The sequence below is a fragment of the Passer domesticus genome, chromosome 10 (assembly GCF_036417665.1).
Source record: "Passer domesticus isolate bPasDom1 chromosome 10, bPasDom1.hap1, whole genome shotgun sequence".
NCBI classification, from domain to species: Eukaryota; Metazoa; Chordata; class Aves; order Passeriformes; family Passeridae; genus Passer; species Passer domesticus.
The window spans coordinates 19,271,910-19,286,718 of NC_087483.1; the positions used below are offsets into that span (position 1 = coordinate 19,271,910).

The following is a 14,809-nucleotide window of genomic DNA, read 5'->3' on the forward strand; positions in this document are numbered from 1 at the left end:
ACATCCAGATTGGTAAATTGGGTCACCCACTGACTTCAGTGACAGAGAGGTGTCCAATTGAGTTAAGTTTTCTTGTAGCCCTGTATCCACAGGCCTGTAAATGTCTCTCTAGGCTTTGCCATTACTTAGATATTTAATAACATGGGCAAGTGTAGGCAGGAAAATACATAAGCACTTCACAAAGGTCTCTCGCCTATTTGATCTTAAATAATGTATCATGTTAAGCAAACTGAAAGGAACACATAAATAAAAGGTTGCTTCTGGTGCCTCTAAATAGTGATAAAATGAAATTGCTCCTGAAGATGCTGACCCTCACCCCTCATTTGTCCTTTAGCTTGTAGTGTCTGTGCGGCACATGCCATTGCCTGGGGACTGTGCTGTCTGACAGCTGCAAGTGCAGAACAGCATGGAGGGATGGTGGCTCTTGGAGGACACTGTCTGGAAGCAGTTATGTAGGGTTTCAGTTCTGTGCTTCCCTTCAGGACTGCTGACACAAAAATGTTATAACAGCTCCTTACTGGATTCTGTGAAAATAGGAGGAGCTATTGGATGCCTGGCTCATGTCAGAGATGCTCTGAGGGTTGTGTGGCTGAAGAACCAGTGCTGGGGCTCTGCAGTGGCTCCTGTGGCCTCTCTCTTGGGTACTCTGTTGCATCATCGTGTGCTGGTTGTGTTGGACTGCTGTCAGATGAAGGCTTTCAAGGTGCTGGATTGAACCAAAATAGTCCAACAATGAGCCTATTGTCACTGAGATAATGTCACAGCTTGCAAATCCTGTTTAAGGAGAACTGGAAATGCTGACTGCTGCAGAAGGAGCATGGGTAGTAAAAGCACTTCTAGCTTGTTCCCCTGTCATGCAGGATAATGCTGTTAATGCTAGACAATTGTAGCAGACTGGCAGTAATAGGGAGTGGCAAAAGAGTTTAGCAGAAGCAAAGGAATGGCCAATGATCATATAGGGGAAGAAGGCCTGAGGAAAGCATGTGGTAGTTACTGGAAACCATTGTGGAGCCTGAAGTACTACCACAGGATCTTTTCTAATAAAAAAGATTTTGGAACATGAAAATGCATGCTATAAAATGAAGTTAAGGGCAGTTTTCCTAATTTTCATGACAGTACTTTTATGGCAGTGATTTGAGGAAGATGTGATGCTTGAACTGTGGTAGTGAAATTGAATATGAAATTTTATGCTGTGGCAACAAGTAATTAAAAGGCAATTTGTGTTGTTTTGTACTAGCAAAACTAGTATCTGTGGCAGGGGTATTTTTGTATTGTTGAAACTGTGTTGAATCTACCTCTTGTGTGAGTGTATGGTCAGTTCTACAAACTGAAACTATAGGTTGCAACAAAGTAGTTCTTGTGGTGTTTTTGCCTTGTCATTCACTGTGAAATGAATGCTAAAATACTGTAGAGTCATGAAACACTGTGAAAACATATTTCTATACTTTCAGGTTTTTTCACAGGTTTTACCAAGGATCAGCAACCATAAATGCATATAGGAAACATGATGTTTACTGTTGAAATAGATTACCTTTTTTTTTCTTTTTTTTTAGCTGTAGAAGTTAATTTTTAACTTATAATAATGCAGTTTGGATCAGGGGTAAGAGTTAACCTAAGATTGATACCTGGGAATTCTTTTTGAAGGATGGTGTTTTAAACAGTGTTTACTGCAGGAATGATCACTTCTTACTTACACTTGCTATACAGTGTTTTTCCTCAGAAAGGGAGAAATCTCATTATTGAGAAGGAAAAGAACCAGCTGAATTTTAATCTGAGTATCAGTCAGCTTCTCTAGTATAAACAGGTTGGCCATGTGCTGCTACTGCTGATGGAATACTTTTTCTTACGTGGGTGACAGCATTCTGACATTGTTTTATGGAACAGAGAAAAGGGCAGTTAACTAACCAGAACCTGTGGCATTTCCTCAGTATGTTTGTTTTTGGAAGTCACTTGCTTGACAAGATTTATTGGTAGTTAGGCACTAGATCTGATAATTATTTGAACTGGAAGCAACATTCCTGGAAAGGAGGTACTCTTGAATTCAGAGGAAGTACCAGGAAGTAAACGCAGCACAGATCTTGTGATAGAAGTAAGGAGGAGCCAGAGGTTTCTCTGGTATTATCAATGTCTTCCTGAAATACGAAGGTCCCCTTAGTCACCCTAGAATACTGAATCTTGTACTGCTCAAAAGTCTGTTTGATTTTTAAAAAGAAATCCATTCCAAGTGGTGGGTTACAGAAATGGTTTATTTTCTTAAAAAGGAAAGTGCTGTGCATTCTTTGTGCATAGCAGCAAAGTGTGGGCTGACTGACTAAAAGTGCCTCCTAAGAAGCTGAAGAGGAGGCATGGAATCCCACAGTTTCAGTCACATTAAGGGAGGGTTTTGGTCTGCTGCACACGAAGCAGTAGTGTAGCAGTTACTGCCCAGCAACAGTTAACGGGCTGCAGGCAGAGCTGTCAGCATTCCTGCTGACATCAGGGACAGCTCAGGCAGTAAACACAGCAGCCATGTCTGCTCTTCCTGTACTGGGGGCGAGCTACATAAAACACTAGTCAGATGGAGAGCAACGAAGCTGGTAAGAAACTTTAAATTATTCAGAAAGTTATTAATCTGGGAAAGAGACTCTGAAAATGTTTAAGTGTTTAGGTAAATAGAGAGCTGTGATTTGAAATCTTCCTGGAGAGAAGGAGCCTATTTGTAGTTTGTTCAGCATTCTTCAAAGTAAAATAAATTAGCTGCATTGCATTTTTATTCAGGAAGTCTCTTTGCTATAGTTAATCAAGAATGATTGTGCAAGTTCTCAACAACCTGTTGTTTTTGTTAGAAAAAAAACAAACCAAACAAAAAAAACCCAAACTGCTCAAAAATGTGAACATCTGAATTACTGTTTTTAATAGGAACTGAACAATGGAGTCCTGATTTTTTGCTGTAGTAGTTTATAAATAAGTTCAGGTCAAAGCATTGACTTATGCACATTCATTCTAGGAGTAGTATATTGTAGCAATTATTTTGCAAGTATTAGTATCCTAGAGGGCATTTTAAAATGATGCCTCAGTGCTTTGTAACAGACTACTACAAGCTTCATCTAGTAGGTTGAAAATCACTTGTTTGAAAGATGTTTTCATTCTCAGAGAACTTAAATGGCTTCTTGTAAACACAGAGGGTGGTATTTAAAATGTCAGTCGAAGCAAACTATCTGGCATCAAGGGCAAGGAGCCATACACATTGTAGCTTTGTAAAATGTATATATACACGTGAATGTTTTTCCCTCCAGTGGGGCGTTGTGTTGTGAATGTTGATGTATCATAGAAGAAATGAATATTGCTGTCTCTTCCCTTCCAGACAATCGAAGGAAAGTAGAACCACCTCTCGGAGGTCATGATCCTCGAACTGCAGTTCAGTTAAGGAGCCTCAGCACTGTTTTAAAACGCCTCAAAGAAATCATGGAGGGCAAGAGCCAGGTACTTCTTTAGAAGGATTTGTGGGCCAAACCATCTAGGAAATTAACTCTTTACTGGACTTTTCTGAGCTTTGTTTTTAGATACATCATGGGGATTTTTTTTCTGGATGTTTGAAGGATGAGTGAATAAACTCAAAAAGCATTGTGTGAATGCAGGGGAAACAATTTCATTTGGTGCTGACTTTTGACTTGCCAAACATCTGTCGTATTGGGGGAGTGAATCATTGTGTTTACTTAGCTTCTTGTGCTTGGACCAGATGCTCTCTTTTTAGACTCCTTCCCACTTATTTGTTACCCCATCTAGTAAAAAAATCCCTGATAGTTTTCTCCCTAGAAAGCCAACCAAGCGCGGGTGAAACACATTAACTGTCACAAATAGGAATGAGAATTCTTGGAGTGGTTTAGATCTGCTACTTACTGTGGTACTGATTGGTCAGCAATATTTGCTTGAAAGGTGTGCCCCATTAATCAGTTTTGGTTGTATACAAGAGTCTGGTGGTTGCTACTGATTTGCTGATTTCATCTCCATCTGCTGAGTTGGACCATACCTTTAAGACGAAGCTCTAGTTGAGGGAAGAATCCACACCTATTTATAAGTGATGATATAAATAGCTGTGTCTGTGGGCAAGATATGAACAGGCAAAAGTACATTTAGTTAAAAACTGGTAGAGGAAGGAAACTGCTTTTGGCTTGATAGCTTTTATAGGTAGACTTTAAGTAAACTTAGTTTCCAGCACTGTTCTGCTTGTAAGAATAATCTTGCTTTGATAGAAAGGGCAAGATTTTTGAAAATGAAGCAGAAGCCTTTCATTGCAGTGAGCAGGGCATTGAGTATGCCCCTTACTAATATTTCAGTTTGTGGCAACTTCTGAAGGCCCTAGAGATTTTCGGATGTATTTGAAGCTACTGGAGGAGTGCTGAAACAGACAGGATACAGCAGTAAATGAAGATGGCCAGGTCTTCTGGAAACAGTCTGTTAGTTGTCAGCATGCTAACTTCTGTAAAAAAGGTAATGCATCACTGCCTTTGACTGCAGTCATGTTTTGCTTGAGTCACTTCAGGCAGCACTTTGTTCTTGCTGTGGGCTTGGCCTGTCTCTACAGGAGAGCTCTTTACTTTTGTAGAAAGCTTGTGTCAGATTCTAGAAGGTGCTTTTCTAATGAGCCTCTGCTACTAAGGCAGGCCAAACTTCTGTTTTGAACCCTCCCTCATGACAAGAACAGCCTGCAAGGAGGACAGAGAGTTGGGAGTTGTGACCAGCAGTGACTGGGTCACATGCAAGTGGGGCACAGCACTGGTGTTTGGAACAGCCCCTCTCTATGTGGTAGATCCAGAGACCTGGCTTGTCGCGCAGAATTGTAACAAAAACTGTTATATGGCATCCCCTGCAGCTTTTCAGCAGTTCCTTGGCAAAGCTCTTCACTCTAACTTTCCCTGCTTAAAGCTGAGTGTTTATCTTAAAAAGTTCTAGTGACTCTAAAACACTAAACTGTCTTGAGCAGTCTTCAACCTCTTTCTGTGTGGGTTTTCTTGGCTGAGGACAGCATGAAAGTGTTGTGTTGTTGATCATAACTCCTTTGGTCTCAAAATTGGTCTAGCAGCTATGTCAAACTTTAGTTTGGGAATATCCAAAAATAAATCCTTTTTTTTTTTTTTTTGATTATGTGAAAACGAGAGCAGGGATCACCTTTCTTTTGTGTGATTACTCTCTTCTCTGATTGTTTTGAGATAATGCTTGCAGCAGTTTCTCTTCCTAAGAAAATCCTGGAGTATTCAGTCCCTCTGAAAAGGCTTTTTTCCGGAATTGAACTCTAGCAAAGAGTGTTGCACAGGCAGGGCTGTCATGTGACCATTAGCAGTTGTCTCCATCCATGGGAGTTGCAGCTGGTGTGCTCAGAATCACAATTGAGAGTTTTGTCTTGCTCTATAGCTTCAACACCAATGGAAGTTTTAACTCTGTTTTTAAGATTGTTTTTCCTGTGGCTATACCAATGCTGTTATTTAATGTACGTTGTTATCTGCTGAATGTGAATTTCAGTTTTCTTCACGTAGCAGTTAACCTGGAGTTTTGAAACAAAATCAATCTGGGATGGGCTTTTACAGCTATTTACTGAAGTGTTGAAGAATTTGATCAAATAATAAGACTTTTTACATGTGTCTATAATTCTTTTAAAACATGTCCTAATATTAGGTGTTGAAATGATCTTCCTGCAGTGATAATTTCTGATAACTTAATTTACTCCTAGATAACAGCTTCAACTGATATATGGTGGATTTTTTTCCTTTTCATTTTTAAACTGTGCTAGTTGACGACCTCTCATGTGCTGTAGGCAAATGAGAGGGGAGAGCAATCACTGCTTCATGTATTTGCTTATTTTTGAGTTCTATCCATATCCTATGATAGTTTTACTCTGCTTTGCTTCCATCTTGGATCAAGGATGCAAAGTCCTACTGGATTTATTCTCTTAGTTCAGCCTTCTGACTCCCTGTAAAACCACATGACCACATGAAAAATCCTTTGTGTGCTTTTATGCCAGAGTGTGTGTATATGTGCACAGATATATGAATATATGAAATTTTCTTTTCCATAAGCATAGTCTACAAAGAGTCATGACTACTAAACATGCTTTCTGATTTACAAAAGAAAAAGCTTTTATCTGCTGTCCTCTCTTGTAGGACAGTGACTTGAAGCAGTACTGGATGCCTGACAGCCAGTGCAAAGAATGTTATGACTGTAGCGAGAAATTCACCACTTTCCGAAGGAGGCACCACTGTCGACTTTGTGGGCAGATCTTTTGTAGTCGATGCTGCAATCAGGAAATCCCTGGAAAATTCATGGGCTACACAGGTAGGGTTTATTTACTGGGAAACAGCAGTCTCTGTGTGCTCAGCTCTGTTTGGGTTACTGCATCTGAGATCATGGCATCTTCTAGAAAATGCTGTACAGGTCTGTAGTGGGCTTAAAAACAAGAAAAAAGAATCACAGGACCTGATTCTACCAGTTTCTCTGTAAGAGACGGTGGATTATGCCATGCCTGCTAATTTTTACCACACTACAAAATATATGGCTACTATTGAGCAACAGTGTGCAGTTCAATAAAGTATGCTTGAGGAAAAGCTGCTTTGAGTAACAGTAGTTTTAAAGTATAAGCCACAAGGGTCAGGGGAAAGTCTTTCAAATACCAGTTACCAAAGTCTAGACATCAGCTGGTGTGTCATATCTGACTGACTGTTGTTCTGCCATCATTTCAGTGGGCATGTGTGTTCTGCCTCCCTCCCTCTCTCCCTCCCTCCATCTTCCTCTCCTTGTCTCTCTTGTCTCTCCTCTTTCACTGATCTTGTTTTAGGTATCATTTGCCTTGGAAAAATTCCCTGAGTGTGTAATTATCCAGGGTTTTGCCCTTTAAGAGGGTATGAGAATTAGACTTGCAAAGAGGTTTTGAAACAGAAAATCCTTCTGTTTCCGCCACTATACACCTCTGATCCTGTAGGAACAGAGTACTATTTGTTCCTGTTCGCTTACCCTCTCTGGTTCCCTTTTCCATAGGGGATCTCCGAGCCTGCACTTACTGCCGGAAAATAGCCTTAAGCTATGCACACTCCACAGACAGTAACTCCATTGGAGAAGACTTAAATGCCCTGTCGGATTCTGCGTGTTCTGTGTCCGTGCTGGATCCTGGCGAGCCGCGCACACCGGTTGGGAGCCGCAAAGCCAGCCGCAACATCTTCCTGGAGGAGGATCTCACCTGGCAGAGGTAAAGGATACGCTTCGTGCTGAGCTCTGGAATCTCAACTCTTCTCAGCGTGACAGCTGCCTAGACAAAAGCTGGTGGTTTCCTAGTAAACTGAACATTCCAGCTCCTGTAAAAAGAATCTAATTCTGTGCTTGCTTGTGATATTCTTCTCTCAAGTTGAAATGTGGAAACATTTCTAGTGAAGTTTTAATTTATTTGCAGTTTTTCCTTTAATGTACTGATTCAGTGATTCTGTACCAGCGACAGAGCAGGCTTTTGTAGTCAGAGTTTCAAAAGACAGAACCAAAATCGCACCATCTAACCACCACTGTATTGAGAGGCAAGTCAATGTAACACTGGTCCTTTACCTGTCAGGTTTCAAATTGGGCAAGAGAGCATAAGAAATGCGCTCTGTGTAGGTAAAAGAGAAGTGATGGAAGTAACCACCTGTTTCAGATGAAGTGGGATTGAAAGGACAATAGAGAGGACCTATAAAGGTCCTCCAATCTCCTTTCAAAGTATATTTATTCCTATTGGTCTCAAATGAGGGGATCTTTACTTTTGGACCATGAGTAAAAGAGCACTGTACTTCTCAAGTGCTATGCAAAATATTTTTGGAATACCTTGATTTAATTTAGTGTTGTGGGGAAGAAGAAATAATCAGGTGTGGTATTTGTGCTCATTTCCCTAAAACAGAAGAACAGGCAGATGTGAAACTACTGAGGAAGTCTTGAGTCAGTAGCTTTGTCTATCTGAGTGGTAGTGCTAGTGACATAAGCCCCATAGCAGTTTTCTGATGAAATTAAAAAAAGCCTGTCAAACCATTTACTCTTCAGAAAATGCCCTGACTCTTGCTTTGCGTGTTGCTTTTCAGAATATGGTGCTTCTGTCTGGAAACATTTAAATGATCAGGTTTAGGCCCAAATAAAGGAAAGTACTTCTGGTTTAATGTTATGGTCATTTAAAGTGGTAATGGGACAATGCATGGGATAAATACTACCAAATTTTGAACTGGAGAATAAGTAGATATTCTCAGAATCTTCTCTTCAAATGTACAAAATACTGAGATATTGTTAGTTTTGTCTTCAGATGTGTTGTTAGTGTCTTTATAGCGACAGTTCAGCCTGTAGACATGAGCATGTAAAGAAATATCTTTATTTGTAGAACTCAAAATGATTCCTGTTGTTGAAAGAACCATAACTTTATAATGGAACACAGTCTTTTTGGGAGGCACTGAGTAAATGTGGACCTCTTTTATGTGTGAGAGGAAGAGAGATCTGGGATTAGGTGATTTATTGTTGCTTTAGCAGGATTAACATTTTCGTCAGTGCTTGTTGTACTTTGCAGTGGGTTACAGTGCTTTTCCTAAATACTGTTTGGTAAGTTCCTGATTGACCTTAAGATACTTAAACTCAAGATACTGAATTTAAATTGTGTCACAATGGGAACTGGCAACTCACAGCTTCATGATGGAGCAGAAGTTGTGTTCTAATAGTGGCTTCTGCATAAGAAGTAATTTTTTTCAAAAGAAAACTTGGGAGTTCTCTCTTTCCAAAATAATGTATCTGAGATAAGATGCTGCAAAGCAACGAGAGAAACATTTAGGGAGACTGATGCTGCATGTACTTGTCAGATGCCTTTCTGCTGTTTGAACAGTTGGAACAGAGTTCCTGCTTTAACTAATTTGAAGGGCCATGTCCTTTAAAAGTGAAGGAGTGGTGTACTCTGGATAAGTACAGCTACTCAGGCAAAGCCACATTGCTTACAGTTTCTCATGAAGAGCATTTATCAGGCTAGGAGCATTTATTGTGTAGAGCACAGCAGGGTGGCTGTGTCAGTTGGCCTGTAGTGGCTTATGTCTGATACAGTTTTGCCAACAGGAATTTCTTTAGATGGTGCTCAAACATTTGCTATCCTTCCTCCTGGGGTGGAAACAGAAAGAGGGCTGAGGTGATTTGGATCAGGTTAAACAATTACAGATGGTTGTCAGGCTGTCTTGGCAAAAGCTGTCTAGCAGTATCTGTGCATAGTGTTGCTTGGATTGCAAAGATGGTGTGCTGGAGAGATCTAGTGCCAAAACATCTACTAGCAGCCTGTAGGAAAGGAAGATGTGTAAGAAAGGGATATTGGGGAAGCAGGTGGGAAAGCAGGATGATACAGGAAGTAGGAATAGTCTGTATTGTTCAAGAGTTAAGTTTGGAAGAAGACAGGAGCACTGTCTTGCAGATACCTTTGGCCTGCAGATGAGGAAAGCTCTCCCTGTTCCCTTGTTGGTTTAACAATCTTGGGTGTGAGTGAGAGGTAACATGACAATTAACTGTACTTTAATTACAATTGTTCTGACGTGCTGGATGTCACAGATATCTCAAACATCTGTGTCGTGCTCCTTTCCCTGCAGTTTGATTCACCCAGACTCTTCAGCTACCACGTTGTCTGCACGCCTTGGGTCTGTCCAGGAGGATGCAGGGAAGTCACCAGCTAGAAACAGGTAAACTAATAATTGCTGAGTATTTTCTGTTCTAGATGCACTCCTAGCATACTTGTTGCTGTAAAGCCTGGGTTTCTAGGCTTGTTTTTACTGAAAGTGCTGTTTCTTGTCTGAAATGGGACATCTCTCATACTGCCCGTATGGAGTGGTAAGGAAGAACTATTTGTGTATGTATTCATGTTAACAAATGTACTACTTCTGAGGGCCTGTAGTTTGCTGCTGACTTGGTCAAGCAGAAGTGATGGTGAAGAGGACAGGAGGGGAAGGAAGTGGCTAAGAAAGGTACAGTTCTGAGGAAGCTGAAGAATAAGGAGTAACACATACTTGGTGATGTGAGACAAAAAGACTCAGGTCAAGAAGGAGCAGAGGTATAGTTTTTGTTTGTTTGTATGCATCCCCATCTACTTCCTTTGCTCTTCCATTAAGGATAATTTTGTTTAAATTACCAAGCTTCCTCAGGCTACAGTCCCTTCATAGATCTTTATGCAAGAGTGTTAGGATGAACTTGAAAGTGTTCATGAGAGCTTTAGTGTAGTTTGTGAGTACTTCAGCTTAATCCCACTACATAGGCTGGTATTAGAAGTAAAAGCAGCTCCCACTTCACAGTGCTTCTGCTGTGGTGCTGGTTGCATGCTTCCCTTATGGTTAAATAAAGGAAATGAAGGTAAGGCAGAGAGGTGAGGAACAGAGCAAAGATAATCCAGATTTCAAAACTGGAATTGGGACATCAGTGATTTCTTTGCATTGGTGTTAGAGGAATACACAATGTTTAGCACTTTGGAGGGATCTGGCAGGACCAGTGAAGACAGGGGAACTCTGTTGAGAAGGATGCTGGATGTGCTGGGAAGGATGCTGGGTGTGCCTTTTGAAGAATGGACTGCTTGCAGCCTTTATCCTTCTGGGTGATGGGAATGGTTAGGAGGAGATGCACACTGACTGTACATCTGAGACCCAAAGATCTCACCCTGGGGAGTAACATACTGGTGAATAAACGAGCAGCAAAAATCAATATTGGGCAAACATGGCAAGGAGTCCAGAATTAAAAGTCCAATGCTAAATAACTGCTGTGACATCAAGAAATGTCTGAAACCTTGAGGATGGTCTCCTTCTTCCTGTTTGAATGTACCTCTATTTTAAAAGGCTTTTGCTGTTTGCTCAAACATGTGGTAGTTGGATGGTTCTAATCTTGATCTGGCAGGCCCAGATTGCTTATTCAAGTTAAATTTTAGCTCTGGCTGTTCATGACGTCAACAAAAGTACTTGTTTGTTTGGACTCATGTAATGCTGAGGTATAATATGTCTCTGTTAAAAATTCTGAACCTTTGGAAGACAAGCTGCTAGCTTTGGGTTAAGTGATGTTAGCCTTCAGATCTTCTCAAAGCAGCTGTAGTCATTTCTTTGTAAGAAGCTTGACTATTCCTATTTCTAGAGGACATGAAGCAGAAAATGTGCAGGTTGAGTGCTTTTAGAGGCAGGTAACAGAAGCTACATATTGCTTTTTGTTTTCCCTGTGGATGGGAAATGTGTTATTTGTTCCCAGTCTTCATTTTTATGAGGGGGGGAAACCCCAGCAGAACAGTCAAATGTTGCAAGCAGGGTTCAAACTGCTCCCTTGCAGGTCCTTCTAAAGGATAAGCATTTCCATGGCAAAATCTCCTTCTCTGTTTTTAAAATACATATATATAATAAAGGCCCAGATATAATTGTTTATGATAAAGGCACAGATGTGAAATCTCACTGTTCTAACTTGCTTACACCCAAATAAGAAATCCCTGCTGCTTACAGGTATGTGGCACAGTTCAGGCAGCTGTTGCAAAACAACTGGGAGGAGTGCTTAGTTGTGGACTTCCATGTCAGCCTCATCTTGTGCACTAGGATGCTTTTCTGTTAAGGTGCATAACTCTGCAGTATAAAAACTGAAATAGGGTGGCATTACTTTTTTCATGCTTGGGCTAAGCTGCATCATCCATGGAGAATTTTTTGGGGTAATTATAGTATGTCTGTTAGCCAGTTAGCAAGCTCTCCAAAGTTATCAAAGTTTTATTCCAAAGGCTAGAGGAATATTTTCGTGAGGTTGGTGCAAGCCTCTTCAGTCAGTTCAGCACTGGCATTTTGAGTTTCCCTGTTGATGTATGCAGAAATGTTTTCCATCCTCACTCCTTAGAGTGCTGTTAGCACTAACAGGTTACACTGCATTGCCGCTATATGATGAGAAGTTGAAGTTGCACTCTGGTTATTCAGAGTCTCAGGTCTAGTTGTGGGTTAATGGAGCAGAAGGTATCTGGAACTTGTTTGCATTTCTAACTTCGCAATGATAATTGCAAAATGTGTGTTTGTGCTGGAGTGCACAGCCCAGATTTCCTAACAGCTGTGCCGAGATAAGGGGGGTGCTCCGTGTCGCCATACAGGGGGGATTGCCCGCTGCAGTGACCTCCAGCGTCAGAAAATGGTTTAGCCTCTCTGGGGACCAAGTGCTCAGGCTTCAGACTCTGCAAGCTTTCAGCCATGTGTTTGAGAGCTGAGGACAAGGAATTGTAAATGGGACAAGGGGAGGAGGAAATCTGAGTGCTCTGTTACAGGGATCTGGGTGTTGGCCACCCTTGAGGACATTTGTCTTTCTCCAAACTGCTGGAGCTTCTAATTACCCAGCATGCTACCCCTTCCCCAGTCAAGTTAAACACAGACATGTATGAATTGATGTGCCTAAACTTAGTTCCAGATGCTTCATACTAGATCTTTACAGAAGTTTACCACTTACCTTAGCAGTTCCAAAGCAATACACTTGCTTCCTGGGGAGCCTTTCTTCTGCTTTGACGAGGGAGGAAGCATTAAGCAGTCTGTACTGACAAGAGTAAACTGTGCTAGGCTTGAGCTGGTTTTTAGTATGCTATAGGATGAAGGCCAGCTGTGGTGAAGCCCCACATGATGAATACTTACACTGGAATTGTTGTGTGTTCCCCTGCAGGTCAGCCAGCATCACTAACCTGTCTCTGGATCGCTCAGGGTCACCCATGGTGCCTGCCTACGAGACGTCGGTCAGCCCCCAGGCCACCCGCACTCACATGAAAGCAGAGACCAGCGAGGATGAGCGCAAGATCCTGCTGGTACCTTTCATGCTTCTCTTTGCCTTGCTCAGGGAAGACAGTGAAGTTTGTCTTCCTCGTGTCATGCAGCAGGAGTGTTTTGCTGACTTTTAAGGCTCTTCTCTAGGCACTCTTACCTGGACCTCTCGTCCAGGGGGAGTAGAGATGTAGAATATTGAGGCTGCTTTGGACATGACTGTCTTTCTGAAATAAATCATAGTTTCATGGTGTTTTTGTATACAATTGTTTACAACTTTAGTCTTGCTGAGTGTGGAGTTGGTGTATGGTGGCTTTTTGAGTTAAACCTGTCGTGGTTGCAGCTGTAATGCAGTGACCTGTTTTTGTGTTTCTTCAAGTTGAGATTTTCTCTTTCATAGGCCACGTAATCAGGAGCTTTAAATGGCTCCTTTGAAATAGTTACACCATGATGAATAAATTAAAGCCCTTATTGCTTACTGGGCCAAAATATAACTTGGCCCCTCTTTTTTTGCAGAATAAGTAAAAGATTTTGTAGAAGGTTGTAATGATGTATTTTTAAAAGAAAAGTCTGTGTGCAGCCATGTTCTGTGTAATCCTGTTATTCCTTCCCCCCAGAGGCAATGTTGTAGGTTGCAGTTACTGTATAAATTTCTAAACAGTAAAAAACTGTTTTGTTTCTTTGAGGGAAAGAAAGGGAAGTGTTTCCAACAAATAAGGCAAAGAAGTTGCAGAGAAGGGAAGGCAGTGTTTTTCACACATTGAAAGATTCGAGATTGTGCCTCATTGCTACTTTAAAATCAGGCTCATTCTTGTGTTACCAGGTTCTGCCTGCTGCCAGCAGTATGCATTCATGTGTGCCTGAGGGTGTAGAAACACTAAGTCCTGTTGCAAAACTCCTTTCCTAGTTCCTGTGTAAATGGATAAACACCTGAGGGAGAAACATGTTCAAGGCATATCTTTATACCACCCTGCTTCACAGATGTATGTTAATGCAGGAAAAAGGAAATTGAAACCTCTGTGGATGAAACTTGAAACAAGGTGTTCAACTCTCAGTGCTCTTTGGCTTCACATAGTTTGATTTTATTTTTTTTTGTCCATTTCCTTTCTTGAGGAAGAAGAGGACTGGTACTATTTTGTTCATGTAAGATCAGAAGACAATTAATGAAAGATTTTCTATGTATTCCTACTGTTTAATATCCTTACTGTGTGGAGTTGATCCTATGTCAGGAGTTAATTTAAAGCCTAACCTAGTCCATCCAGAAGACTAATGAACTTTGTTCATGAAATAAAGGTAGAGAAGGTTATATGTACACTGGGATAAGCACACACTTCAGTGAACTAGAGGTCAAAATCCTTGACTTGGAAGGATTTGCTTTGTTCTGCAAATTTCTTCAGTTTACTGTATTCAACAGTTCAAGACAGCTGAACAGTGGAGACTCCAGTTGCATCAAATTGTGTGATCCTGTCATGTTCTGGTACTGATCCATTTGACTCCATACCTGGTATGGAAGGGGAGCTGCTGGCATTGGTTTTAGGGGGATACCCAGAACAGCCACTGCTGGAACTGAAAGCAGAAAGCCAGTCCAGCAATAAAGTGGAGCATAACTCCTGGGCCTCAGGGCACCCTTTGGAAAATGCAATAATGTGACAGTTAATTGGGGAGCTGAAACCAGTTAAAATTTAATTAAAGTTCTGTTACACAAAAATAGAACAAATGAGGCATTTGAGAAAGTGACCTGCAGCATCTCTTCTCCGCACCTTGGGGTTGTGTGCTTCTTGGTCAAAATAATTCCAGATCCCAGTTTCCACCTGCAATAATGGCTTGTGCTGTGCTAATCGAGGGTACTTATGGGAAGACAAAAGTGGCTAGGTGCAGAGAGACAGCTAATTTTGGATGGAGCACAGCTACAGAAGAGTTGGCACACATGTTTAGCAGCCTCCAGAATAAGTTCTAGCTATAGACTGAAGTGTTCCATGTGGTGAGGGGAAGAGATTCACAGATTCAAAAATGGTTCATTGAGTTGGGAGGAATACACGTTTTTTTCTTAGTAGCCAAAGCTAACA

At 41.2% G+C, this 14,809-nt stretch overlaps 1 protein-coding gene across 8 annotated transcripts in view; it reads left to right on the forward strand.

Annotated features, from left to right (window-relative positions):
- PIKFYVE (phosphoinositide kinase, FYVE-type zinc finger containing) overlaps nucleotides 1-14,809 on the forward strand; it is a 63,529-nt gene that overhangs the window by 6,795 nt on the left and 41,925 nt on the right. For 7 of the 8 annotated variants that reach the window (XM_064434249.1, XM_064434252.1, XM_064434248.1 and 4 more), the window contains exons 4-8: nucleotides 3,344-3,462; nucleotides 6,138-6,309; nucleotides 7,009-7,216; nucleotides 9,594-9,683; nucleotides 12,649-12,787. In XM_064434249.1, coding sequence (XP_064290319.1) covers nucleotides 3,344-3,462; nucleotides 6,138-6,309; nucleotides 7,009-7,216; nucleotides 9,594-9,683; nucleotides 12,649-12,787 — 728 coding nt within the window. Of the gene's footprint in view, nucleotides 1-2,425; nucleotides 2,577-3,343; nucleotides 3,463-6,137; nucleotides 6,310-7,008; nucleotides 7,217-9,593; nucleotides 9,684-12,648; nucleotides 12,788-14,809 lie in introns of those variants that run through there. The other variant, XM_064434253.1, reaches the window with a different exon arrangement.